At 48.7% G+C, this 26,623-nt stretch overlaps 14 protein-coding genes across 14 annotated transcripts; 7 read left to right on the forward strand and 7 right to left on the reverse strand.

Annotated features, from left to right (window-relative positions):
* Window positions 1–88: 88 nt before the first annotated feature.
* KY384_000597 (uncharacterized protein) lies at window positions 89–795 on the forward strand (the record flags this gene model as incomplete). The annotated part of the gene is made up of 2 exons (XM_044809133.1): window positions 89–265; window positions 352–795. The coding sequence occupies 2 exons, from the start codon at window positions 89–91 to the stop codon at window positions 793–795; spliced, it is 621 nt and encodes a 206-aa protein (XP_044665120.1).
* An 848-nt stretch (window positions 796–1,643) lies between these two features.
* KY384_000598 (uncharacterized protein) lies at window positions 1,644–2,479 on the forward strand (the record flags this gene model as incomplete). The annotated part of the gene is made up of 2 exons (XM_044809134.1): window positions 1,644–1,757; window positions 1,808–2,479. 2 exons carry the CDS (start codon window positions 1,644–1,646, stop codon window positions 2,477–2,479), a joined length of 786 nt encoding a protein of 261 aa, XP_044665121.1.
* A 1,434-nt stretch (window positions 2,480–3,913) lies between these two features.
* KY384_000599 (uncharacterized protein) lies at window positions 3,914–4,797 on the forward strand (the record flags this gene model as incomplete). The annotated part of the gene is made up of 2 exons (XM_044809135.1): window positions 3,914–4,170; window positions 4,224–4,797. The coding sequence occupies 2 exons, from the start codon at window positions 3,914–3,916 to the stop codon at window positions 4,795–4,797; spliced, it is 831 nt and encodes a 276-aa protein (XP_044665122.1).
* Window positions 4,798–5,449: 652 nt separating this feature from the next.
* KY384_000600 (uncharacterized protein) lies at window positions 5,450–6,742 on the forward strand (the record flags this gene model as incomplete). The annotated part of the gene is made up of 1 exon (XM_044809136.1): window positions 5,450–6,742. The coding sequence occupies one exon, from the start codon at window positions 5,450–5,452 to the stop codon at window positions 6,740–6,742; it is 1,293 nt and encodes a 430-aa protein (XP_044665123.1).
* Window positions 6,743–6,956: 214 nt separating this feature from the next.
* On the reverse strand, window positions 6,957–8,216 carry KY384_000601 (uncharacterized protein; the record flags this gene model as incomplete). Its single annotated transcript, XM_044809137.1, has 1 exon — window positions 6,957–8,216. The coding sequence occupies one exon, from the start codon at window positions 8,214–8,216 to the stop codon at window positions 6,957–6,959; it is 1,260 nt and encodes a 419-aa protein (XP_044665124.1).
* Window positions 8,217–8,453: 237 nt separating this feature from the next.
* KU70 (ATP-dependent DNA helicase II subunit 1) lies at window positions 8,454–10,467 on the forward strand (the record flags this gene model as incomplete). Its single annotated transcript, XM_044809138.1, has 2 exons — window positions 8,454–8,522; window positions 8,578–10,467. The coding sequence occupies 2 exons, from the start codon at window positions 8,454–8,456 to the stop codon at window positions 10,465–10,467; spliced, it is 1,959 nt and encodes a 652-aa protein (XP_044665125.1).
* Window positions 10,468–10,779: 312 nt separating this feature from the next.
* On the reverse strand, window positions 10,780–11,745 carry CWC24 (RNA-splicing factor; the record flags this gene model as incomplete). Its single annotated transcript, XM_044809139.1, has 1 exon — window positions 10,780–11,745. The coding sequence occupies one exon, from the start codon at window positions 11,743–11,745 to the stop codon at window positions 10,780–10,782; it is 966 nt and encodes a 321-aa protein (XP_044665126.1).
* A 2,033-nt stretch (window positions 11,746–13,778) lies between these two features.
* KY384_000604 (uncharacterized protein) lies at window positions 13,779–14,529 on the reverse strand (the record flags this gene model as incomplete). The annotated part of the gene is made up of 2 exons (XM_044809140.1): window positions 13,779–14,449; window positions 14,499–14,529. The coding sequence occupies 2 exons, from the start codon at window positions 14,527–14,529 to the stop codon at window positions 13,779–13,781; spliced, it is 702 nt and encodes a 233-aa protein (XP_044665127.1).
* A 516-nt stretch (window positions 14,530–15,045) lies between these two features.
* Window positions 15,046–16,253, forward strand: KY384_000605 (uncharacterized protein; the record flags this gene model as incomplete). Its single annotated transcript, XM_044809141.1, has 2 exons — window positions 15,046–15,183; window positions 15,234–16,253. The coding sequence occupies 2 exons, from the start codon at window positions 15,046–15,048 to the stop codon at window positions 16,251–16,253; spliced, it is 1,158 nt and encodes a 385-aa protein (XP_044665128.1).
* A 643-nt stretch (window positions 16,254–16,896) lies between these two features.
* On the reverse strand, window positions 16,897–18,603 carry KY384_000606 (uncharacterized protein; the record flags this gene model as incomplete). Its single annotated transcript, XM_044809142.1, has 2 exons — window positions 16,897–17,759; window positions 17,808–18,603. 2 exons carry the CDS (start codon window positions 18,601–18,603, stop codon window positions 16,897–16,899), a joined length of 1,659 nt encoding a protein of 552 aa, XP_044665129.1.
* Window positions 18,604–20,027: 1,424 nt separating this feature from the next.
* Window positions 20,028–21,872, reverse strand: KY384_000607 (uncharacterized protein; the record flags this gene model as incomplete). The annotated part of the gene is made up of 1 exon (XM_044809143.1): window positions 20,028–21,872. One exon carries the CDS (start codon window positions 21,870–21,872, stop codon window positions 20,028–20,030), a length of 1,845 nt encoding a protein of 614 aa, XP_044665130.1.
* A 735-nt stretch (window positions 21,873–22,607) lies between these two features.
* Window positions 22,608–24,092, forward strand: KY384_000608 (uncharacterized protein; the record flags this gene model as incomplete). The annotated part of the gene is made up of 1 exon (XM_044809144.1): window positions 22,608–24,092. One exon carries the CDS (start codon window positions 22,608–22,610, stop codon window positions 24,090–24,092), a length of 1,485 nt encoding a protein of 494 aa, XP_044665131.1.
* A 429-nt stretch (window positions 24,093–24,521) lies between these two features.
* KY384_000609 (uncharacterized protein) lies at window positions 24,522–25,832 on the reverse strand (the record flags this gene model as incomplete). Its single annotated transcript, XM_044809145.1, has 2 exons — window positions 24,522–25,581; window positions 25,633–25,832. The coding sequence occupies 2 exons, from the start codon at window positions 25,830–25,832 to the stop codon at window positions 24,522–24,524; spliced, it is 1,260 nt and encodes a 419-aa protein (XP_044665132.1).
* A 187-nt stretch (window positions 25,833–26,019) lies between these two features.
* On the reverse strand, window positions 26,020–26,442 carry KY384_000610 (uncharacterized protein; the record flags this gene model as incomplete). Its single annotated transcript, XM_044809146.1, has 1 exon — window positions 26,020–26,442. The coding sequence occupies one exon, from the start codon at window positions 26,440–26,442 to the stop codon at window positions 26,020–26,022; it is 423 nt and encodes a 140-aa protein (XP_044665133.1).
* Between the last annotated feature and the right edge of the window lie 181 nt (window positions 26,443–26,623).

The following is a 26,623-nucleotide window of genomic DNA, read 5'->3' on the forward strand; positions in this document are numbered from 1 at the left end:
TATTCTCCGTCAGTCTCTGTAGTGGCAGGGGGTATTGCTGGTGGCTTTGAAGCTGCAGCTACGGTGAATGATGCCACGCTCTGTCTTAATGGCCCAGGAAGTTGACGCTGTATTCCAGTATCCTTTTGAATTCACAAAGACACGTGTCCAGCTTCAAAGCGAAGGCGGCTGTCCCGTCCCTCGCAATCCATTTGTAATTGTTGGTCAGACTTTGCGTCAGGAGGGGTTTCGCGCTCTGTACAAAGGCTGCTCCAGTCTCGTTATAGTATGTTGGTGGTTTGGCAATCACCATTCTCGTATTTCCTCGGCGAATTTCAGGGTGAAAGCCGCTACTTACTCCTTGTCCCACAGGGTTCAGTAGCTAAAGACGGCGTTCGGTTCCTCGTGTTCGATTCCATCAAGAACGTGTTCGCGGATTCAGAGACGGGCACGTTGACCCCTGCAAACAACCTTCTTGCAGGCATGGTGACTGGTATAACAGCAAGCGTCTTCGCAGTGACTCCTACTGAAAGGATGAAGACCGCAATGATCGATGATGCGCGGAAGGCCAAACGCTTCAAGTCGACACCTCAAGCTGTCCGCACTATTCTTCAGGAAGATGGATTCATGGGCTTGTACCGCGGCTTCGTGGGTACTACCTTGAAACAAGCTGGCGCTACCGCTTTCCGGATGGGAACATACAACATCCTCAAAGATTTCCAAAGGAGTCGCCAGATTGAGCAAAATACGTGGACGAATTTTGTCAATGGCGCGGTTGCAGGAACCGTCACAACTTATGGTAAGACTAGCGCTTAACGTAGACAAACAGTATTGACATGCTCGTTAGCAACTCAGCCATTTGATACTATAAAAACAAGGTCGCAAAGTGCGAAAGGGGCGAGCACAATGGAGGCGCTCCGAAGCATCTTGGCAGACGATGGCGTTAAGGCTCTCTGGAGGGGTACAACCATGAGGCTTGGGAGGACGGTCTTCAGTGGCGGTATACTGTTTACCGTTTATGAACAGATTGCGGCCATCATTCATCCGATACTCAGTTGAGGACAGCCAACCCAACACCAGCAAGCGCAGTCTCTGATTGTTATCGCATTTGCTCCTACCGGTGCTCGTATACTGAGGCATTCTCAGCATGAATGCCAATGCTTAGTTTGGTTGGTTGGAAGTAAATCGCAGAGAGCGTCTCAATCAGGAACGCCATGTGCTTCTGGCACCGTCACTAGATGAGTAGTCAATACGAATGCAACTAGACTGTCGAGACAAGAATTGCCCTGGATTCATGTCCGGTCTCCCGCTTGCCAGCGCTCTGGCATTTGATTGGCAAGCTTATCAACTTGCGTCTTGAATATATCGAGCACCAGTAAGGCTACCCGAGGCCTAGACTTTATGTGGCCTAGGGGCTCAGAGCTTGGCAGACACCCTAACCATTTCAGGAAACGCAAAGATATTTGTAGCGAAGGCCATTGTTTTTGGCTTTCCTGTGGCCAAGAGAGGGTTCATGCACGACGTTGTGTCTATCGGATCTCTTCCAAGCAATGTTATTCTCGCCCCTGGAAAATTCGCCAGCACGAATATCTTGTCCTTGACCACATTGATCGCCCTATCCCACACGCTGCACCCAAGGGATATGCTGTAAAATATTAGGCACCATGGCGTCCGCAACGGTGGGCCTGCTGCAGTCCAATAGTCATACTAAATGGAAGCCTACTCCAGAAAAGAATGAAGTCTACCGCAAGATCATGCAGGATAGCACCTGGGCCGATGTATGCTCGAATGTTTCTTGGGCATTTTGCCGTTGCTGAATTCTAGTCAGGGGCTCCGTGGCATCGCTGCCGTCTACGTGATGTTCTCTCATATGACCCTCGCCTTTGCCCGCTATATCGTCGCCCCCTGCATATCGGAGAATGGCCCATCGCACCTCATGCAAAAACCTATATTCCGACTCGTCGCTCAGGGCCCTGCCTGGGTCGCCTCATTTATCATCCTCTCTGGTTTCGTCAACTCCCTTCGTCCTATCAAATTAGCCAAAGCAGGACAGGTGGAATCAGCTTTGTCCAATCTCTCAACCAGCGCCTTCCGCCGGAGCTTCAGACTGTTCCTTCCGGCTCTCGCTGCCACGGTGGGAAGCTGGGTTATGTGCCAGATGGGAGCATACGAGACCGCTAGGAATAGTGATGCATATTGGCTTTCCATCACAAGTCCGAAAAGAAGTCAGAGCTGGGGTACAGCTATTGATGATTTGATAAGAGCTGTGGTAAACACATGGACCTTTGATCCGAACAATAGCTACGATCAGCCACAATGGGCACTACTGTATTTGCTCTTGGGTAGCATGATTTGCTTTACCTGTCTGTTGACTGTTGTCAATTTGACATCAAGATACCGCGTCCTCGTCGTCCTGGCCTGTTGGCGTTGGGGTTTCAATTGGGATGTCAAAATTGGCGCTCGTACGTCTTGTCATCTCATACAGCAGCATCCATGCTAACAATCCTGCGATTAGCTCTGGTAGCCGTCGGTATCTTTACTGGTATCCTACTCGCAGAGCTACACCACTCCGAGATACCTCTACGTTTCGCTCGGTATTCCCCCATTTTCACCCCACCACTACTCGTCGCCTCTTTGGTCTTCATGTCGTTCCCTGCTGAATATCAACGGATGTGCCCGTGGGCACATTTCCTCCTCAATGTTCACTACAAGATCTTTCCGAACGGGGCCTTCATTGATCGGACCTGGCCTACCATGGGAAGTGCTTTATTATGCTTCACTTGTATCATGTCACCTCACCTCCGAAGAGCACTAAGTCACCGAGCCTTCCTTTGGTTGGGCAAAATTTCCTTCCCTCTCTACCTTCTACACGGATCCTTCATGCGGAGTCTCCTGGCTTGGCTTCTGTTCTCTAGGTCGACCCTGATTGAAATGGAGGAAAGGAACGGTAATGATACATACGTGGTCATGCGTTATCCGTTACCAAGCAAGACGACATTCGCTGTGGTCTTCCCAATCTTTTTCCCTATCCTCTTCCTTGCTACACACCTATGGGCAAATAAAATCGAGCCGCATTTTGGCGCCATGACGAAAGTCGCTGAGGACATATTCTTCGGTAAAAAACAGCTGCCACGGCCGCCTGTTTTGCCCGTTAGACATGATTAGAAGAGTTGTGGAGCTAGAAAGATGGTATCGTGAATACCGAGGTAATCTTGCTCGCATTTTGCGCTGTGCGAAGGGCGTATTATTGTACAAGGAAACAAATCCAGAGGTCGAAAAGCTTAGCATTTGGCGAGCGAGCATCGTTCTGGGACTGTTGCATTTCAGGAGCGCGGGTTGGGTACATGACACGGACATAGAATCTTCGGGCATAGCAGGTAACATAGACGCCTGACATAATATACGGACTATCTTAGAGCTATATCATTTCCATCCAGACCTGCCACTTGTGCTTGATCGTGAGTCCCACAGTAATAGAATTACTCGAGGTTGCTTGGGATGAAATTTAGTAGAGGATCATAGCATGCGCTAGAGGCAGAAACCTCAGGCGAATTTATTCCACTACGCCTAGAAGGAATGACGCAGGAACCGGACAAATCCGGGTACCGGACAGTCTTAGATATATGTAGCCAAAATGAAATATGCGCATTACAGGGCCCCTATAACTTAGAGTTTTAGGCTTCAAATTCAGTGGAAGTCCCCTGAGAGGAGTGCGTATGTTTTGTCCTGTGATACCTGAAACTGCGTACTTTTGAAACTGTCCGGTACCTGGATTTGTCCGGTTCCTGGGTCATTCCTTCTATTGACTTGTCACAGGAAGTATTCTATGGAACAACTAGTGGCAGCTACCAGCGTGAAGACATAGCAAAGCTGTAGCTCAATGCATTGCGCGAGATGATGACGCCTTCGTCTCGCCTTCCAGTTTCTGTGCATCATGAGGCTAGCACTTCGCCTGGGGCTCGCCGTTTGTTCAGGACTACTGATCGCTCTTGTCCTCCTTAATCGACCAATAACCAACTTCTGGGATCAGTATGGGGTTGCTTCGTATATCAAGACACGACTTAAGACTAGTCTGAAAGACGGAACACTGGACTACCTTCCTGCTTTGCCTGGTGCTACAGGAGATAAGATCATCGTAATGGCAAAGCTGGAAAAGGATGACATCAATTTTATCTCTTCAGACCTCTCAGAGTAAGGCTCATCTCTAGCGATCCATTAGAAGTAGTGCTAAAGCAGTGCACTAGCTGGCAATCAGCTATCTATACCGTGAACCCAACCCAAGAGGACCCGTTCATCTTGACGACTCCAGTCAATAAAGGGCGAGAAGCGATGGCCTATCTGACCTACATCATTGACAATTACTCGACTTTGCCGTCCATCATCGCCTTCTTACATCCGCACCGAGATGGCTTTTTCTCAGCTTGGCACACAGATACTCCGCTCCACAGTAACGTAGACGCGATGCATATGCTAAATCTATCCTACGTGAAGCAACAAGGCTACGTTAATCTACGGTGCAAACAGTCCCCCGGTTGCTTGGAGAAAGATACTCATAATGCACACGTCACTCCTGCGATATACAAGGAAGTGTTCTCAGGCACGAGTACAGCAATCGATCACGTCTCCCAGGCACCAACTCTAGTTGGGGCTGCTTGCTGTGCCCAATTTGCCGTGAGTAATGACCAAGCTCGGAAACGCCCCTTGTCAGACTATGAGAGTCTACGTGCTTGGGTCACAGGAACAAGCCTGAGTGATGCTAAAAGTGGGAGAGTCATGGAATTTTTGTGGCATGTAGTATTCGGAATGAGTGCGGTCTAGTGAGTTTTCTTAGGTATTTTCCACATATATTCAAGTAAGCTGATTTGTCCATGTAGCTGCCCGGCGCAAGAGGATTGTTACTGCCATGTCTACAAGCACTGTTCAACACAAAAAGTGAGATAATATTGTGCAAATTATAGAAGACTATTCCGGTCTCGAATACCGAAACATTGTTCTTCATTGGGAGTAACTTTCAGCATGAAATTCCATGTTTGATCTTCGAGATTCAAAACCTTTGACACTCAAAAGGCCTTCCGCGCTCTTTATTTGCCTACTTACGGGCACGTATCTCGACAGCGGATAGGTATGTGGAAAAGCTCAGTTGTCAACGCACGCGTGCCTGCAAACTTGGCAACGAGTGCTTTAATTGGCGTAGCAGGTCGTTCTATATTTCATTACCATGGTTTAAGGAATATGGAGCCACTATTTCTAGTTCGCCCCACCCGGGAACGCACTATCCACTCACCCAGATTCCTAGACCGATTCGGCGGTGAGAGTCGCCCGCTCGTCTACTCATGACGAGATCGACTTACTTAAATCTCGGGTTCAATAGCAACAGCGGATTAATTCGGTTCAGTGATCCACCTCCATCGGCTTATGGCTATTGCAAAGTGCCTTTGAAATCTCTTTCGCACAATGTTGTTTGACTATCATGAAGAGTCCATCATTCAGTTCCTCTCGCTGGGAAAAAAGACCTGACATTCAAATTCAAGATACCTCTCTCTTTGTCAAAGCTTCGTCACAAAAGCTGAGTCCTCGACAACTGATCAAAGATTGTATCTTGAACCACGCGACAATTAGCAACGAAGAAGATGCATTTTATGTTGCAGACTTAGGCGAGGTTGAAAGATCCTATCGACAATGGCAGAGGTATCTTCCTCAAGTACATCCTCATTATGCTGTTAAATGTAACGCGGACCCTGGGCTCATTCTACGACTCGCCTCCTTGGGCTGCAACTTTGACTGCGCGTCTATCACGGAAATCACTTTAATTTTATCTTTGGACATTTCCCCGGAACGTATAATCTTTTCTCACCCTGTGAAAGCGCCAAAAGCTGTCAGCTTCGCCCAACAGCATGGGGTGCGTAACATGACGTTTGACAACGCCGAGGAACTGCAAAAGATTGCTAGATCTTGCCCCGAAGCGAATCTCTACCTTCGCATTGCAGCAGACGATACAGAAGCGCTGACGAGGCTGAGCTCTAAATTTGGGGCGACGACCTCCACGGCCATAGAGCTTTTTGCCGTAGCGCAACAGCTTCGTCTGAAAATTATCGGTCTCGCATTTCATGTAGGCTCCGGTGCCACGAACGTGCAGGCTTACATCACGGCCATACAGGAAGCCAAACATCTGATCAACAAAGGAGCAGCTTATGGCTTCTGCGTACGAATTCTTGATATTGGCGGAGGCTTCACCATAGATTCGTTTCCTGCAATCGCCCCAAAGATCAACACCGCCCTAGAAGGTGATGAGCTGTTCTCTTCCCCAGATTTCTTCATAATTGCCGAACCAGGACGATATATGTCAGAGTCATCGATGACTCTGGCGTGTAACGTAATTGGGCGCAGAGTCCGAACCCCTAGCGAGGAGGGCCCTAGCATGCTTTACCTCAACGATGGGCTTTACTCTTCTTTTCTGAATTTGGCCTTTGAGCGTCCTGAAATGAACCCAAAGTTACTACGAAAGGCAGATCGTGCTATAGTTAGGCAAGGGCTGCACTCTTATTCAATTTGGGGGCCTACTTGTGACAGTAATGACCTGATTTCATGCAAGAGTGATTTCGACGAGGAAGTGGAGATCGGCGATTGGCTCTTCTTCGAGGATTTCGGGGCCTATACACAATCTACCGCAACCAGTTTCAATGGATTCCCACCAACGAACAAAGTCCTCTACCTTGACACTGAGGCGACCTCTCTTGATCGAGGCACTGTCTACCAAAAATGACAAGGGCGAATACTACCGATCACAGACAGACAAAGTGATTTCACTAGCTGTCCATCCCTCTCTCATGACGAGACGTTTGACTCAGATGCGTCCCTACATACCATTCAAAATGAAAATACCTTATGTAAATTCTCAAATGAAAGAATTCACAAGGTTTGGGGATTTACTGTCGTCATTTCTGTCGTTTGTTTCGCTATTTCTCACATTTGGTATGCTATAAGGGATTCGCAGGAAGCAAAATTTGTTGCCTAAGGAAAAACTTCTTCTGTTCCAAGCACCTTTCACTGACGCATCCTTGACATCTCAAGCCTAATTGCCGACTACAACTCTCGCCGGAAGCGAGATGCTTGTGTGCAACGTCTGCCAAAGCCTCAATAAACACTTGACTCCCATTCAAGCTCTCTATTCTCGTCACACCTGGATGCCCTGCGTCATGAATGACCTCCTGATCCAACTCGTAAAGCGTCTCAATGTGATCGCTTGTGAAAGCAATGGGTATCAACACTAAATCGGTCTGACCCTTCTTTACATATTCTTTGACCGTTTGATCGGTCTGAGCACCTAGCCAAGCCGAAGGGCCTACTTGTGACTGCCAGCAAAGCCTATAAGGATTGCTCAATCCAAGGCGTTGCATCACGGCGTACACTGTAGCTCCAACTTCTGCTGGGTAAGTGTCTCCTCTGTTCACGACGCTCATGGGCAACGAATGTGCCGAAAACAATAACACGACGTCCTTTCTCCTCTCTTGTGGATAAGTAGCAAGCTGCTTCTCAATATTCCGTGCGAAAGCTTCTACCAAGCCAGGATGCGCAGGCCATCGATCGATGACGCTCCAATTGATCCCCCCTGCAGGATCGTTCCCCTCTAGCCTCTTCCGCCATTTCCACAATTCATTCAGAGAACTCCCTGTAGTACTGCAGGAATACTGTGGGTATTGTGTAAATGCCACTGCTCTGCCTCCTTTTCCCTTTCCAAATCCATCATCCAACAATTTCTGATACGTTTCTTCAGTCAACGGGTCAGCATATCGAAACGCCACGTACGGCTTATGCGGTGCTGTTTGCGGACTCAATGTATCCAGTGTTGTACACATTTCCGAGCTCTGATACTTTGACCACTTTAATATGGGCGAGCCGCCTCCTATTGCTGCATACTGTTTCTCGATTTTTGGCGTTCGCCGCCGTGATATTAGAGGGCCCAAATAGCCTTGTAACCGTCCCAGAGGAATGAGATCTGCGTCGGCGAAGAGTCGGGAGAGGAAAGGTCCGACCTCTGGTAGTGTAGAGGGACCACCCATGTTCATAAAGACAATAGCGGTTGGTCCGCTGGATGAGGTATCGGATTGAGTAACGGGCGTGACAACAGTGGCGAGATTGCGGACATGATGGCTATATCTAGGGAGTGGAAAACTGCATGAGGGACTGAAGGACGACACATGTCTTGGAAGAAGACGGACTCGAGGAGTGATCGCCATGATGTTGCTGGGTCTGCTCCCAACTCTGCTGGTGTCCACGTTTTATAAGCGAAAGAATATTGCACATCATTGACGTCGACGTGCACGTGATTGCGCGTTCTGGGCTACGCTGATTCCTTGCCCTCTGATTGGATCACTTGTTTCCGGTGCCCATCTCCATTTCATATCTGGGCAAGAACTTCTGGAGCCTAACGCAACAATGTAAATGAGTCATCGCTCTTACAGGCTTGAGCAGAAATGTCGGAAGAAAACAAGTGGAAGCCTGAAGGTCAAGAGGATGAGGAGGAGGAGGAAATCGACGAGACTGTAGGCCCCGTAGAAAAGAGACTCCAGCTGAATTGAGCCGCTAACAATGTTGTAGGCGTACAAGCATGCGAAAGATGCAGTATTGTTCGCTATTGAAGTGAGCGACTCCATGTTGGTCGCGCCGCCGCCCACAGACTCGAAGAAGGCTCAAAGAGACACGCCAACGTCTGCAGCATTAAGGTGTGCGTTTGCTTTGATGCAACAGCGAATCATATCAAACCCGAACGATATGATGGGTGTATTGCTCTATGGGACTGAGCAAACGAAGTTCCAGTCCGAAGAAAACTCTCGTGATACATTGTCGTACCCTCACTGCTACCTCTTAACCGACCTCGACGTCCCAGCGGCAGGCGACGTTCGTTCATTGCGAGATTTAGTTGGGGATGAAGAGGAGTTCCACAAGCTACTCGTACCTTCCAAGGAGAGAGTTCCTATGTCAAACGTTCTGTTTTGCGCCAATCAGATATTTACAATCAAAGCAGCCAACTTCGCCTCGCGAAGGCTTTTCATAGTTACCGACGATGATGACCCACATGGGAGAGACAAAGGGTTGAAGTCGGCTGCCACTGTGAGGGCCAAAGATTTGTATGACCTAGGAGTCACCATTGAATTGTTTCCCATCTCAGTACCTGGTCGTACATTTGACCGCTCTAAATTTTACGACGACATCATCTACAATAATTTCCCAACAGACCCTGAGGCTCCTGCACCTATATCAGGTGGCACTGCTCCAACATCAACATCCGATGGTATTTCGCTTCTGCACTCCCTGCTCTCCGCCGTTAATTCCAAAGCTGTTCCAAGACGTGCTCAATTCTCTTCGATGCCAATGGAGATAGGCCCAGGATTTAAGATTTCTGTCAAAGGTTATATCATTCTTAAAAAACAAGAGCCAAAAAGAAGCTGCTATGTTTGGCTCGATGGTGAGAAAGCCCAGATCGCTACCGGAACAACGGCACAAATGGCGGAAGATACTGGTCGGACGGTAGAAAAGGGCGAGATCAGAAAAGCATTTAAGTTTGGTGGAGAGCAGGTGACATTCACGCCGGAAGAAGTCGCCTCATTGAGGTACTTTGGTGATCCAGGTATCCGAATCATAGGCTTCAAGCCAGCCTCGATGCTCCCCGTCTGGGCTAACACGAAGCCGGCAACCTTCCTCTATCCAACCGAGCAGGACTACATTGGCTCCACCCGCGTATTCGCCGCTCTGCAGCAGAAACTCTTGAAAGATAACCTCATAGGACTTACCTGGTTTATACCCCGAAGGAATGCTATACCGGCAATAGCTAGCCTACATCCTGGACCTGAGCGTCTAGATGAGTCCGGTGGCCAACTTATGCCCCCTGGTCTGTGGCTCGCTCCCCTTCCATACGCAGACGACATCCGACAGAATCCAGAGACAACACTCATCAAAGCACCAGATCGCCTTGTGGATATCATGCGAGATGTTGTGCAACAACTTCAGCTACCAAAGGCACAATATGATCCTTTAAAGTATCCGAATCCGGCATTACAATGGCACTACCGCATTCTCCAAGCACTCGCCTTGGAGGAAGACATACCAGAAAAGCCAGAGGATAAGACGATCCCCAAGTACAAGCAAATAGCTAAACGCGCAGGGCCTTACGTCAAGGACTGGGCCGCAGAGCTCCAAGAATCATTCCAAAAGTACAGTGAGAGTCACGAACATCCATCTGTTCTCCCAACAAAAAGGAAGAACGATGACGAGATTGACTTGCCAGAGCGGAGTAAGAAGCTAAAAGCCAGCGATGGACCTAGTGAGAGCCCTACCGATCCGGAGATGAAGGAAGCTTTCGATCGACAAAAGCTCTCGAAAATGAAAGTTGAGACGCTAAAAGTGTGGCTGAACGGCAAAGGCCTTGCTGTCAAAGGGAAGAAGCAGGACCTGATTGAGAGAATCGAAGAATATTTTGAGCAAAAATGAGGTCCACGCATGATCGGTCTTTTGCCAGCGCCTTTTTGCTTCATAAGTGTCAAAGGTAGGACTAAGACGATTTCCAAAAGGGTGTTGAAAGGAAAGCCTCCTGAAATACTTGTCAGCAGGTGTAAGAAACATATACGAATGAAGCAAGGCTACCTAAACGAAGACGCCTTATTTGTGGAAAATTGAGATGGAAGCCTCAATGGCTATGATTGACTATGCTGCGACGAAACATTTCCGTAGCGTAGTACACTGATATGTTATATGGAAGAATGCTAGACATCTTTGATAGAGGACCAAATCATGCCCATGATCTTATCCCTCTTCGTCGTCGTCCTCACTAACATCCTCCCCTTCCTCTCTAGCCCTATCTTTTTTCCGCCTCGCCCTCTCCCTTTTCCTCGCTAATAGTTTCCTCAGCTGTTTCGCCCCATTGAACACACCATTCGTGCCGGCTCCACACGCCGCACACGTTGGTGATTTACGATATCGTTTCAGCGCACATGCCTCGCAGAAGTAATGTCCACATTTTGTCACGACCGGGTTCGTGTAAGGCTCCTTACAGATGATACAGGCAAAAGGTATATTCTCCAGCGTTGCCTCCTCTTCATCTTCGCTGTCATCTTGTTGCGGCCTCTTCTTTCCTTTGCCATTAATCTCCCAGTCCCTGTCGATCTCCCATCCTTGCTTATAATCCTCGCGAGCGTGCAGAAATTTGCAAGAATCTCCAAAACCGCAGAAGCCGGTCTGTTTGTAGTCTTTGCAGACATCGGGAGCGAAGTCCGTAACAGTGATGGTTCGAATGTTTGTAGGGGCTTTCACTGGACCGACTTGCTTGGACGGCGCAGAAGGGTTCTTGCTGACGTAGGAATGGTAATTTGAAGCGCCTTTATAAGATCCTTCTTTGCTATCACTCTGTGCTATTGTATTCGTAGCATCAGGTTTTGCTCGGGCGGATCCAAGTAGATGCTTAGGATCCTTTTCATCAAACCAGTTCGATTGCTTAGTAGCGTCATTGCTTTCCGAGATCGTCGCAGAGCGGTCGGCGGCAAACTTTGATGTGGCAAGACCCTCAGCATCTGCAGTATTGGAGCGATTCGCAGCGTTACTGGCGACTACAGCTGCCTTCTTCCGACGCTTGATCCTTTCGCCTCTTTCGTTCTCCGACGATGTGTAGCCAGACGAGTGGGAGTCTGGAGCTGGAGGTGGAGTTGCAGGCCGCTTACGCGTAGTCGGTTTTAGTCCTCGTTTCCTGAAAAGGGGCCGTGATTCGACTTCCATCGTTCATCAATGATATGGCTCATGAATTGCTGGAGAGAATTTATAGATTGCGTTTTTGATTTCCAATGCGACGGTGCTAGATATTTTGCTTACTAAGCAGCCAATATGTCAGACTTTGGGAGCTATCATTGCCTTAGCTGGTACCATAATTAATGCACAATGCTTGGTTTTCAAAACCAGCAATATCTATCTAACAAAGAAGTTTTTAACAAAACTTTGTATAAAAGATATTTAGAGACTTATTAATTCTATAAGTTTGAGAGCAATAATTTTTTCATTAGAGCAGATATTCTTGAGATATCGAGCTGCAAAATACTTGCCAAGACTACTACAGTGTGCATTTATTTGGGTACCCGAGGGATTGCTCATCCGTTTGGCGAAGAATAATATGCCTGCAACATCAATGTAAATCTATGAAAATAATGCTGAAAATGGTTGTGCCCAGCGTCTATAGTTGCCGCCTACAAAATCGCAGATCGTGTGGTTCATACGGTCCTATGGCCCAATGCCACCCGCCTACAGGACGGCATACCCCATACGACCGTGACATCTTCTAGCTCAATAAGGATTTTCATTTCATGTGTGAGGAAAGAACCTACAGAATGTTTAAAAAGTAAATTGTGTATTACGTATCATCACACTCGCATGAACACATTTGAGTCTCACGTCCTTCCCCATTGAAACTGAATCAGATGCATTTTGGTTTTTCCAAAGGTGATTGCGGCTGAATGGTTGGATTCTGCCTACCACAGCCCTGAGCAAAAGCAAAGGCGAAATCAGGCTATTCGATATTCGGTAATCGTATGAGGCGACAAAACTCGGAGGCTTCAATGAAAAAGATTTGGACAGGCTTGAGAGCCGGTCTCAACTGATGTAAGGCGAGGTCTGATTGTACTTACTTGGGCTGCCTTAAATTCATCACCACAATTGGGGTCACTCGGCAAGTTAGCATTTTGGAAACGGATCGAGTCTCGCTCATTGGCTCACGACGCGCCTCCTTCAGCGTTCTCGAACCATGAGCAGATGTCGTGGTTCCAACAATTTTGAGTGCTGAGAGATGATGGTGTTAGGGCTCTGTCAGATTGCTCTTTGTCGAAGGTGACGCACTAAACGTTACCAACGGCAAAGCCTGTACAGCCGCCACCACACCTTTGATCTCTAGTCAGTATATATTCTCCACGGGACAAAGTGAGGCGCTTACCTGCCGTTGCAACTGTAATCACCCTTGTTCACGACGTTCATGCCAAAATTTGAACCCACCGTTCCAGTCCAAGTACAGACTTGTTGGTTTGCTCTAGTCCAGGTTGCGGCGATACTGGAGTCAATTTCAAGACACTTCGACAGAGCTCCGAGGGAGTGGAAGGCAAAAAACATAAAGCAGGTCGTTTTGATAATCATCTTTCCACACGAAAAGTAAAGAGAAATGCAGTCCGCTCGGATGCAGGATGTGTCTACTTTATGCGACCGCCGACCTGACGTGTTGGCCGATCATCTCCGAGACGCAAAATAGTCTGAAAGCCATGCCACTCAAAGTGCGGGGTCATGTCGCTTCACTCTTCAGTCTGTGAAGAGAATTTGAGTACACGTCCGGTAAGAGCTGCTTTTTTCAGTATTCTGAAATTGGTACCAGAAGACTCTGACACACGATTCTTATCAGATGCTAAAGAACGGCTCTCCGAAGATATCTCTTGGTTTATTAAAGGTACTCTGGTCGAACAATTCGGCATCAAAGGACATTCAAAGGATGTTCATATAGCCTCAATTTTCTCGTAAAGATTTTGCCTCCACGTAAATCACCTTTCGTGAGACATCGATATATATAGCCACCCTTTCCTGCCAGAAACCTATAACACAATAAGTAATATGGGCAATGGAAAATGATTTCGTCGCTAGCACTGGCCGGATATCAGCAGTCAATTATACTGGGGGGCCGAGTATTTGCACAACATAGCCATAAAACGTCTAGGATGGTCTAAAGCTTCTCTTGCGAAAGTCAAGGACAATGCTTGCCACCAGGAGCCTTAGTCAATCAATCAATCAGCCTTTTTCTTTAGCCTCTCGTCCACGATTCGTGCCACCAGCTTCTCCAATACGCCATTTCCGCCAGTTGACCCGTCTCCCATGCCGTCAAAATATCCTGTCACGCTTTTCTCGACATATTTCCCAACCATATCAACCTCTACATTGACATGTTCACCAGATTGCTTTTGACTCATGACCACCTTGTCCTGCGTGTATGTAATCAACATGACATCGAAAATTCCCGCGAGATCATCGACCTTGGTTATTGTTAGGCTGGCACCGTCCAGCGTGACATAACCTTTCTCAACGATGTATCTCAAGATACCGGAGTCCTTGGGCCTCAGCCTGAAAGTCAGACAGTCACCATCAGGCTGGACGGTAACGATCTCCGCGGTAGTATCCACATGACCTTGGACAAAATGGCCACCCATACGAGTTGATGCGCTTACAGCGCGCTCGAGGTTGACATGACCGCGATCCTTGAGATTACCGAGATTTGTTCGGCGCAATGTTTCAGGTGAGACACTGACTACAAATTGTTCGGGTGTGAAGGAAGTAATGGTGAGACATGTGCCATTGATACTAATGCTGTCGCCGTCATGAGCATCACCAAGAACGGCGCCACACTCTGAGATGGTCAAGATTGTGCTACCGCCATGTTCAGACTTAGTGGCTAGAACGGCTTGAAGTCACGTCAGAACGGGGTGTCGATGAGCCGTGTCAAAACCTACTACCGACGGTTTCTACTATGCCGGTGAACATGGTGGATAGATGGGATATTGGATATTGACAAGGAGTGACTTGCGGGGAAGCTAACCTATAGCCCTCGGCTGCTGTACAATGACGTATATTAGCGGCGGTTGTCCGCTTCTTATCGATTGTCGAGGCACGAGGCCGCAAAGCTCAATGACGACTCGCCTCCATCTCGGTGTCTCGAACATCCAACAATGCTCATCACTGGCATCCTTAAGCATTCTTTACGTCGTAGAATACCCACAGCCGATACTATAAAGCAACATGGCATTCGCAAGGGCTTGTCAACTGCCATAACAGCACGCAGTCTACCTTTGGCTGGTCTTCGAGTTCTTGATATGACCCGAGTGCTGGCTGGTGTGGGCCTTCCCTTCCCAACGAAACTTATGACTGGGAACTGATTTTTCAAGCCATATTGCACACAAATCCTCGGAGACCTTGGGTAGGTATGTCGAATCACCCACGGCCACCAACCTGTTTAGACAGGACACTTCCTCCAGCAGAGCCTTTCGCTGACAGGGTACGATGCGATTCAGAGCAGAAATAATCAAGATTGAGCATCCCACACGTGGTGATGATACCAGGGCGTGGGGTCCACCATTTGCCGAATATAGCCAGACATTACGAAAGGAAGGACCGGGAGAAAGCGCCTACTTTCTTTCCGTACGCTCTGTCAATGTTTGAGTAGTTCGCATGCTTCGAGTTCTCACAAGTCCCTTCAGGTCAACCGTAACAAAAAGTCCCTTGCACTCTCCTTTGCTACCTCTAGTGGCCAGCGGCTACTTCACCAGCTCGCCTGCAAATGTGACATCCTTGTCGAGAACTTTCTCCCCCAATCCCTCTCCAAATATGGCCTCGACTACACTTCGCTGTCGCAACTTAACCCATCTCTGATCTATGCTAGCATAACTGGCTATGGACAATACGGCCCCGCCTCCTCACGGGCCGGTTACGACGTAATGGTTGAGGGCGAGTTCGGACTTATGCACGTCACTGGCCCGCGTGACGGCCCGCCTGTCAAAGTCGGCGTCGCAGTGACGGATTTGACAGCAGGCTTATACACGGCTAATGCGGTAATGGCGGCGCTCATACAACGGGGCAAGGACGGGAAAGGGCAGCACATTGATGTCGCCCTGAGTGATGTGCAGGTCGCTACGCTGACGAATATCGCGTCCTCGGCCTTGGTCGATCCTAAGTCGAATCCGAGAAGGTGGGGTACTGCTCATCCGAGCATTGTACCATATCAAGCGTTCAAGACTACGGATGGTGATATTTTGATTGGAGGGGGAAATGATCGGTTATTTGGGATATTGTGCGAAAGACTGGGGAAACCAGAGCTAGCGAAGGATGAGCAATTCAATGTGAATAGCAGGAGGGTGAAGAATAGGGAATTGTTAGAGAAGTTGATTCAAGAGGAGACGAGTAAGAAGACGACTGGGGAGTGGTTAGAGGTTTTCAAGGGATCTGGTCTACCATATGCACCTGTCAATGACATACAAGCAACACTTCAACATCCACATGTTCAGGCTAGAGGTTTGGTTGAGGAGGTGCAACACCTGGAATGCGGCCCTTTGAAGATGGTGACTCCGCCTGTGAAATACTCATCTTCTCAGGCAAGCATACGAAGTGCTCCGCCTGTGCTGGGTCAGCACACTGACGAAATTTTGCGAGAAATTCTGGAAATCAGTGAGTACGAGGTAGCCCAACTAAGAACCAAGGGTGTCATATCATAGGTAGACGCATATTTGACTCATGTTGACGTAATGTAGAGATAATTCTTTTTGGTTGAGAAGGTGCTATCTGCACTAGGTCTATTCTCTATGTACATCCCTCCTGGCACTCGGGGACGTGAACATGAACATGAACGTGAACGTGAACCTCTGGCGTGCTTAGCACAACATTGTTCAAAGAACGAGCCTGCGCCTGCGCGTTCTAGTGTGCTCCTCCCGAGAAGGGATTCTTTCTGCATTATCTTGTAGGAAAAATAGCTCACTCCCAACCAAACGCGGTCATAAGTTTGAATAGTATTCGAATCAAGAGAACTTTTGTAGCATCTGACAGGTGGTATCTTATGTCGAACCAAAAGCGCTGAATCGCTATGTGATCATTTAGTTGCCCCCAGAATTAATTACGCCTGACTCCAAGTAAAGGAGAATGGTATGATGTCGCCGATTATGAAAAGTGAAAAGTGGGATGTCGGATACGTTGCAGCCCGTCAGTGTGTCGCCTCAACGCCTATTGTGCCATCAGGCATGGCGTCATCATTTCGTATTTGTTCATTGTATTGATAAGAGGAAGGTCGTGTCTCCCGGATATCTAGGCAGGAGAACATTGAGCAGTGTCCGGACGTTAGTGGACAGATCGGATGGTTGAACCTCACCGACATACTCGTACAGCATGCCGAGGAGTAGTATGTAGGGAATCACTCAGAGTTCGCTTCCTACTCCCTGATCCACTGCTTTGCCCTGTGTCAGGTATTGTCAGCGCTAATCCACCGAGAGGTGATCGTCGAGGTTGTGAAGGACCCGGAGTCATCAGAGGTTCCAATTTGTACTTTGGCAGACCGTTGCCTCCGGTATCGTTGTCATCCATTGTGCTGTCGCGAAGCTTAAGACACTCCGCCTCGCCGCCTGACTCCGAGGAATCATTGGTAAGTTCCAGGAGGTTGGCGATATCCATTCCCCCAATGTCATCAGATTCTTGATCGCTCGTTGCCATGGCATTTGTTGCAAACTCTATCTCGTCGAGGTCGCTTGTCGCAATGAAATCCGCCGACATCGCGTCAAAAGGTCTAGGAGTTGGGTGGTCGCTATTTCCCGTACTCTCCAGTATATGCGCCATGAATCCGTCAGTGCTTGCGCTACTGGTTGCGCCAGGAAGTTCAACATAACCCGCGGGGGCAGGCTGAGTCTCAACTGGAATGGGTTGAAGGTGAGGAGGACAGATTCGTGCTCCTTCAACATTTTGAAACTTAGGGTTGTCATTGGGCACCTTTGATTGATCTGTCTGCCTGTCAGGCATGAGGAGAACAAACTCATCATGCTCGTTACTTTGCCCCAAAAACCTGTTAGGATCAACCGTGAAGGTTCCAAGCTTGGGGCCGGAACGTCGTTTACGGCGTCTTTGAGAAATTGGTGACGACAAACGTTCCTCATTCCAGGAAGGCTGGTGGAGGAGGGCCCGGGGCGATTTGGTCACGAAATGAGGGATGCTTTCGTCGTCAGTAGTCTCGCCCTCGGCTAAGAGGCTGAATTAGCATGGTACAGGCAATTTGTTCATGAACCCACTTTCGTATCCACTCATGCCTACGCCAGAGCTGTCTTCAATGTCTTCGCTCTCTAAATTACTTGCGTAATGAGCAAGACCGTGCTCTTGATTTGTTGCAGGGTCCGTGAGCGATGTGTTGGGGTCATCAAACCGTACCTTCCGTGATGTAGGAGTCACAGGTAGTGATTGAAAAGGCGAAGGCGAATATACATGATCCAAGCTCAATCCCGCTGAAGCGGAAAAATCATTGTTAGGGTCTATCATCGGCCCATCGAATGATGAGAAGTCTTGCGAAAGGGTCGAGTCAAGGTTTTCATCAATAAAATCGTCAGAAAATGGCTCGAGAAACCCATGGGTAAAGTCATCGAGGATCATGTCTTCTTCTTGTCTTTCAGTGTTGTCGTCATCCGATTCACTTATGAGATCAACTGCGTTGTAGATTTCATCGTCAGACATTTGATCATGTTCATTTGGCAGCGCCACAGATTCGATTGCGTGTATAGGTGTGTTAGCTGGTAGGGAAGTACGCCCCGCCTGATCGTAGATGGCTAGATCAGACGGGGCAATTGCAGCTTCCTCCTCGCTATCTGCCTTCTCTTCATCGTCGCCGAGGGCAGCCTGCTCGTTTGCATTTCCTCCGCATACATCGGTACTTGCAACACCAGACGTACTGCCAGTCGAATGTTCTGATTGGGTATGCAAGGCGCTGTGTGGATTTGTGTATTCACCATTCCGCTCGAATTTCTTCTCGGTTTGAAAAGCCGGCAACGAGTCACTCCCTGTTTTAGCGATACTTCGATTTGATCGGCGAGACATCATGAAAGGTACAAGTAATGGAGGTTGAGTAAAGATGTTAAGGGATTAGACGCGGTTAAGCTTTCCTATTTCCCAGCAATATAGTTGGGAAATGGCAGATAGGCCAGATTGGTAGATGCTAAGGAGCAATATGATTATGGGTTCAGACTGTCGAAGAATGGGTTCTGCCTGGAAAAGACGTCGATGTGGAGGTAGGTGAGTCGCACGAGAATGAGTCAGGAGAGCAGACACCGCACGACAGCCTTTACAGACTGGAAGTGCGTCCCGAATACTTTTGGTGTAAAATTCTCTGGTTGCTCAGGGCGACTGCAGAGCGCAGAGCAACGAGAGATGTTACTGGCAATATACCGTCGTCGATTGAAAATACGTGGGCCCTCAACCAGGGGAGGGAGTCCCCTGGTCAGGCGACTACACGTTAGCCTGGAGCATGGCTGATTGTCGACGGTATGATAATGATTGCTTGTATGTGTTTCTGGGTGTTCTGTAGGGTGACTGTGGTTGTCTTGGTGTTGGGTGGGAGGAAGAAAAAATGGCAGAGGCCGGCGAAGATATATCATATCAGTGCTCTGAGTTTGGCGCTAAGTGGGGTAAATCACTTTTTCCAATTTGCAAAGAGTCGGTGAGAACATGGGCGTCTCTGCCCCCCAGCATGACTCCACAACATCTACGCCGGAAGAGTCTTTACGAGTACACTTCCGCTCACAAAACTATGTATTGACTATCGAGAATCACTCATCGTGTAGAGTTCAAGGCCCACAGGGCGTTTACATGGCTGATATGACCTTGGGACTGCTAACATTGAATAGCCCAAGCTCGAATCTGCTGCTGCGGGTGGATGGCTTCCCGCCATGCGTCAAGCCCGGTTTCTTATATTCTTTTACGACCATTGGCTGGCTTTTTCTTCTTGAAAGCACACGAGCAGATGCCGAACATTCAGACTTTATGTCAAGCCTCGCGGAGCCACAGAATCCCAACGAATCGAAGCCACTCTAAACCCACATATGCCCAATGAAATCCAGCCCCCCGCCCAAGCTGCCATGTAATACGGAGCACTGGCAGATGAAGGCCTATGACATCATGTTGATCGTTCGGTAGCGCTTCTTGTGAGGTCGTCGAGTGTTGCCTATAATGCTTGCGGTCCATCTATGGTCATTCTTCCTCGAACGTCCTAGCGTCAAGACAGTTGGAGTCAGCAGAGGCATTGGCCCTTGGCATTTTGGAGCGTAGCTTTACTCGGGCTTGTTTTCAACATCCGTTTTGGGTTGTAGGAAAAATGCGTGATCCTTCCTACCGATTGAAACCCAGTGATCCAGGGAGAAATTGAAGCTAGCTGACTGTTGATCATGTCTCAGGCCTTCTTTTCAAGCACGTAAACATGGCTGATTTGGTGTATCTTATGGAAACCTAAACAAGCGGAGACATCTCTATGATCCAAGAGCCTCTTCAAGCAAACTTCGGCTTCCCACAAAACTGAAGCCTCCAAAAGGGTCGTGCTCGCCATGAATCAGTGGATCCCAGGGCGCTGGCGTCACGGGGCTCACGGCCAAACTCGTGAACTCTATAGAGAAATTCTCAGCAAGTTCTGGGTCCGTGATCAATGGCTTGATTGGTGGCTCCACTTCTCTCTTTTGCAGTTTCCTCCAATCGATCTTCCGAAAGAAACGATGGGTCTTGATTGTCTGCATATCTTTGGGCATGGAAGCGCCTAGTCTCTTCTTCGGCTCTTTTCGTAGAAATCGCGTGACTAAATCCTTTGCATCGGGGCTGAGGTAATACGGAAGCACAAGCTTCGATTTGACAATCTTCTCCCGAATTTTCATGTCATTGTTGGCATGGAACGGGGTCGCTCCAGTGAGCAAGTCGACAGCTAAGATCCCAAATGACCACCAGTCCACTTGAGTGCCGTACTGTTGTTCTTGAATGACCTCCGGTGCCATATACTCAACAGTCCCAGTCATGCTACGACATTGCCCATCATCGGCGGCCACTTTACTGAGACCAAAATCAGTCAGTAGTAGATGACCTTCAGCATCAAGAAGACAATTTTCAGGCTTGAGATCACGATAGACAACGCCTAAATTCTTATGCAAATGCTCGAGTGCAAGTACCATCTCACCCATATAGAAAGCTGCGGTACCCTCCGGGAACATATGCTCGTTCCGCATTCGCTCGAAGAGCTCTCCACCCTGCGCATATTCGAGAATCAAGTAGAGCTTCTCGTGATCCTGAAATGCATAATACAGCTTCACGACGAAAGGGTGACGATTGACACTTTCGAGAATGGTGCGCTCCGTCTTTGTCTGCTCCACCAACTTTTTACGAATAGTCAAAGAAGCCTTGCGGAATTGTTTTTGCGCATAAAGCTTTCCTGTACTTTCCTGCTTGACCAAAAGAACGGTCCCATATGTTCCCTTGCCAAGGCAACGGAGAGGACAGAAGTCGGTTGCCTGCATCTTCCGAACAACACCACCATTGAAGACAGAATTTTGTCGTGCGTCGCGCTTCTCCTTCTCAGAAACATCCGAGCTAACAAAGTCATGTTGTAATGGAATCTCGTAGCTTGTGGTCTGAGTAAAGTCATCGTCGCTACTAGTCGCCGAAATTGCGCTTTCGCTACTAGTGGCTTGTGCGAGCTTGCTCCTATTTCTATTTGTGGGAGGCCGTTCAGAGCTGGATCGGCAACTCATCTCATCCAGCTGACGTGTCAGAGAGCTCACACCAGGAGATGGCGACGACGACCGTCCTTCTAAATCAATTCCTGTCCCACTAAGACCGCCCAGATTCAGGTCTTTCCTCACGACACTGGGTACTCGGTTTGTACTGGAGCCTTGTCTTCCCCGAAAGCTGCTCACGGAGAAGTCTGAGTCATCGTCCCCAGACGCGACAGGCGTAAAGCCGTGGACGCTCTGCACAGAAGACGCTGGCTTCTTGGCCCGTTTCTTCCTACGAGACGCTCTGTTTCTAATCCTTTCGACAGCGGCTGATGGTAGACGAAGAGTCAGGTCGTGTGTCGCGTCGGGCTCCAACTTTGGGGAGTTTTGCGGAGTAGGTAGTCGACCGACGATAGGAATGGGCCGAGTCGCACAGCCAGAGATTGTGGCTTGGGTTGGTTTCGCAGAACTAGCTTCAAGTATGTTGTTGCCGTGTTCTAGACCCGGTTTGAACGATGAAAGTTCTTTTGCAGGAGATTCGATGGATGGATCATCAAGACTGGGATGCGAATAGGCTGTATCAGAAGTAACCATTCGTGCAATGGTATCGGTCATCATACTGACACCGATTTGAAAGCTGCATGGACCACAAAGTATCAAAATTCGAAGATGCGTCTCTCCTGTGTAGCGAATAAGTCAAGCCCGCGTTAGAGAAGAGAGGTGAATCACACAGTGAGTCAAATTCTACGATCTAATTTACCGTCCGCCCAGCATCAGGGCGGACCTTGCGCCAGTAGCCACAGCACGCCTGTTCCCTCCGTCAATCTGGATCCGACAGCGTGTTCAATACTGATATTGGCTGGACACACGAAAGCGAAAGCTGTGGTTCGGGAAGACGTTGATGCTGAATTTTTGAGGGGACCCATATATGGTGATGATAGTGCTGATGCGATTGATGATGCACTGATGCACTATAATCAAGTGCTGTACGCGTGCTGAAAGACTGATGTCACCTGGATGCACTGACAGAGGTTAAGGGATGGTGAGGATTTTTCCAGAGTACGAACAAAGTATTGGATTTATTTATGCATTTTTCGGGTAAGATGCGGGCGCTATAGCATTCTAGGCTTAGAACTAATGGCGCCCTGCCCCTTCTGGTGTTTCCTCCCTTGAGCAGGTCCCAGCTTGTGAATTTACAGTAAGGTAGTACAGCCCGACATGCAAGTACAGTGAATAAAGTACATCAGAGCGCCTTAGACCACGCTTGATATATACAGCCTGACCAGATACTTTTTATCGTTCGCGATTCTCACCACTGGTTTACCAAAAGACCATATCGCATTCATTGTCACCATGCGCTTCTTCGAAGATGGGGACCTTACCGTAGGGCTCAAAGTAGCTCCAAATTCCCACTCAATTGATTTCATCGAGGGCGAGTGGCACATCATGTGGGCTCACGTCGACGGAAACCAGCGTACCACCAACTACGACGAGTCAAATGCGCTTCTTGCGATGGGCGTCACGATACGCTCGATTGAGCCCTCGGACAAGCGCAAGAAGGCTCCAAACGAGAATATATCAGTCGAGCTTAGGTTTCTTCAATGGGGGCTAGAATATAGAGGTCACTATAACACCGAGGGACCTGCAACCAAACTATCACTGGCTCATAATTCGACGCCAAACAAGGTCGAGGCAGACGACGACGCATATCTTGTCTTTGGTGCAGTCCGCGATGACCAAGACTTTCCTTTTATTTCATTCATGACAGCGGTCTTACCCCGCGAGGCAAATTTACAGCACTATCAAAACATGGAATTCGTAGCGAAGAAAACGGACGAGATTGGCATTCATCCTCTCGAACTCACACGGAATGAGCGGTTGCGCCTTGGCTTCAAGATGAACAATGATGGTGTGTTCGAAGACTTCTCCAACTCATCCTCTTCCGTGGACATTCAGTCCTACCTCGAGAGAGCGCGACCAGGGGCAGTCAATGTTGACCTTGGGGAGAACTATACAAAGCTGATGCAAGAGCTCAAGATTCACACCGAAGCGCGAGCACATATCAAACAGCAATTGCGTGACCTGAAAAAGAGAATGGATTCAGAATACAAGGAGCTAAATCTCTCTCCGTCTCCGTCTCCAGGCTCCCACAAAAAGTCGGCGCACACCAATCGCACTAACGCAGCCAGTACCACTGCTCGGGCAGGCGGTCCAAAGAAGCGAAGGGCCTCTGGTACCGTCAAAAACTCTCAAAGACATTCCACTGGCGACGGCAGCCTTGCTCCCCCTCGCAAGGGGCGTAAACGGCAACAAACTGCTCGCGCACGCGATGCCCTGGAAAAGTCCAGACGGACAACTGTCAATGGTCCTGTAAATGGTAATGTAGCATCTTCAGATGAGGCTGAAGTATCCGAATCGGAAGTCTCGTCCGAGGAAGGGGAAGAGGAGGAGGAAGAGGAGGACGCTGGTTCCCGCTTCTCCGCGACAGCTATAGACGCAACCGCCGGCGCCTCGTCAGCAGAAGACCGAGCTCCACCCAGTGGCCCTGGAAGACGTGGCCGTAATCCCCCAAGTGGGCCCATGCGTCGGTGTGATCTATGTTCGAAAGAGGTGACCTCCAAGAATTGGGGTGTACATATCAACACCAATGTCCATAAGAACAATGTGGCTAGGGGGAAAAGGCCTCGCCATAATACTCAGGTGAATGGAGATGGCGATGCGATGCGATCACCTCTGAGCCCCTCTGCGGCCAACAAGCTGCAAAGACCCAACAACAGCCTTCTAAGGGGCGGCCTGTCAGGTCTTGGCAGAGGTAGAGGTAGTCGAAGTCCGTCGTGAGAATGTGGTACCACCCTAGTAAAACGGGATCCCAATCACCGCACACAGAGTCTCCCGAGGAGCATCGTCTTAAATCTCGCAAGCCAACAACATTCGGTGCTTATTCATTAGAGCCGGCGAAGGAGTACATTTTTTTTTGCTGTGGATCATCACTCTAAAAGGACATGGGGTGATGAGACTCAGAAGATATTGGGTGGACCCGCTGGACAACTTTCTGAATCGAGGAACGCAAAGGAGTCTTACAGTGCTAGGCGTCGAAGGCAAAAAGCAATATTGATGTCAACAATGCATCCTTGTCTGAAGTATTATCAACTTAATGTATGTACATTTATGAAGCCAGAAGTTATCCAAGCAAGAAATTTCCAGAATTGGCATTAGACAAGATGATTTGTTCAATAAAGTTCATTACAAGACCCGGATTTTAAGGGGTTACAATTTCTGAACGAATTTTCCCATTGCAACAACTCCAAGCGCTACAAATTGCACCAATGCCCCAAGGATCCAATACACCACTTCAAAAACCCAATACATAAACCGTAACGCTGCTCGTGTGCCTTTCGGCAATGCAGGATCGTCAACATCAATGACACCTTTCGGCGCCTTCTTTTTCTGCAGCTTCAGCTCGTCCTTGCTCATCCGAGCTGTTTCCGGATCGAGAACACCAAGCTCGATGTCCTTTTCGTACCCTGAGGCCAGTGAACGGGATGACTTGACTGAGCGAACAGAGCGAAAAGCTGAATGTCGAGAATCAGCGCGCTGACGACGTAGGTCGCGGCGTGAGGCTGTCGAATGTAACGAGGGTGGTGGAGGTGGAAAGTAAAGTGGGTCGTCTTCCGGCCGATGGGCTTGTTGTGGAGAGTGTCGGTTCGAAGGATCAGCACACAGGCGATGGAGATGTAATAGGAGGGTTAGCATCGACGTCACTAAGGTGTCCAGAATATAGAGGCTCGGGAGTGATTTTATTGTTTCCACATGAATCTTCAGAGCAAGAGCACTCATTTCCAGCTCGAGGAGCGGTGTGTTCGTCTCAGGGGCAAAGATTGTAATTTGCTGAGGAGCAGTTGGCGAAGGTGTAATTTCTATACGCATTGTGGTCGCCATGTCATCGAGTAAAGTCGGATGCAGGAGACAGAATCTACCACTATCACAATCCCATAGAAGCATGCTTGCTTCTTTTTCCTGGGCGTTCTTAATGGCCTCTGCTTGCAATAGAGCACTTGCTTGTCGGTCTAGACCCTTTTCAATAGCCATGTTGGAGGACTGGTCCAGCGCCATCAAGCCAGCAGCTTTTGGAAAGATGGAAGCAATAAGGGGATCTTGCCGACTTGGACGATTGAGCACGGTAGAGCATACTGGTATCCGTGTACGGGTATCGAGAGGATGAATTCTAGTAGATGATATCTGACTAGATTTTGCGGCTGCTAATGCGTAAATAGTAGATGTACTTGTAGAAAAGGTAATGATCTCGGAGTTGAGGGATAAATCATCGCTGGCATCACATTAGCAGATGAGGACAGACAGCTGAAAGGCGGGGAAGTACCAGCTTAGCTCTAGAGAATATACTCCGACTGCTAATTCGGCAGCTTGTCCGTTGGCCAGGCTCCAGAGATCCATGATTTCCTCAGGCTTAGAATAACCAGCCGGCCGTTTCAGGCTTTCGTATCTGCGCAGCGGAGACTCCTTTTTCTCCAAATACTGTTTCCCAGATGCTGGATAGGTACTCAAGCTCTGCTGCTCCATACGCGAGACTGATGAAGGTGCAGTGAACTCTCTCATTCTCGTCAAAACCGGCAATACGCTCGGATTCGGGCAGTAATCTTGTTTTGCAAGAGGCATCTCTGTATCATAGGTCGGAAACATGGACCTCATCACGGGCGTTGGTTCAGGCTGCACCGCTGTCGTTGCTCGGCTATCACTACGCATCTGATCAGGTGTCGTAGTGTATGATCTTGGTAATGGGACATCTTCCGGAGGATGTGGCTGATGGTGAGGTCGCCGAGTAGGGGGGTGGTAAAGGGATTGGAGGCGTCTCAGTTCTCTGCTGGTCTGGCGCTCTGTAGGCTTTCGGGGGAATCGTTATCGTCGGTCGGTGGGGGCGGTTCTTGCTCTTTCGATCTTCGGAGTTGCTTTCTGCTGAGGTCTTCCTCGACGAATCCGATGAGGACGGTGTGGCTTCTGTGACTGATATGACGACTGGCGCCATAGGACTAGGAGGCTTGATCATTTCAAACTCCGGCAAGCGTGATGGTGGCTTGGAAGTATGTCTGATACTTGTCTTCCGCTGAGGGAATTGCTTTTTCACCGAGATTATGGGACGGTGACCGCCTGAAGAGATGACCTCCGCAGCCATTGTGGGCATGTCAATAGACGAGGTCGCAGGTACTGTGAGCGCAAAGTCGTTTCGCAGGAACCATTGAAAAGACGCGTTTCACCGAAAACACTGCAGACACTGCAAACTAAAAGATGAAAAGCAAAGCATCACAAGAGCAGCATGAGCATTGCGAAGATGATTGCGAAAGGGATGTTGCTTT

This window comes from Bacidia gigantensis, assembly GCF_019456465.1.
Source record: "Bacidia gigantensis strain McMullin 20006 chromosome Unknown contig_74, whole genome shotgun sequence".
Lineage (NCBI taxonomy): Eukaryota > Fungi > Ascomycota > Lecanoromycetes > Lecanorales > Ramalinaceae > Bacidia > Bacidia gigantensis.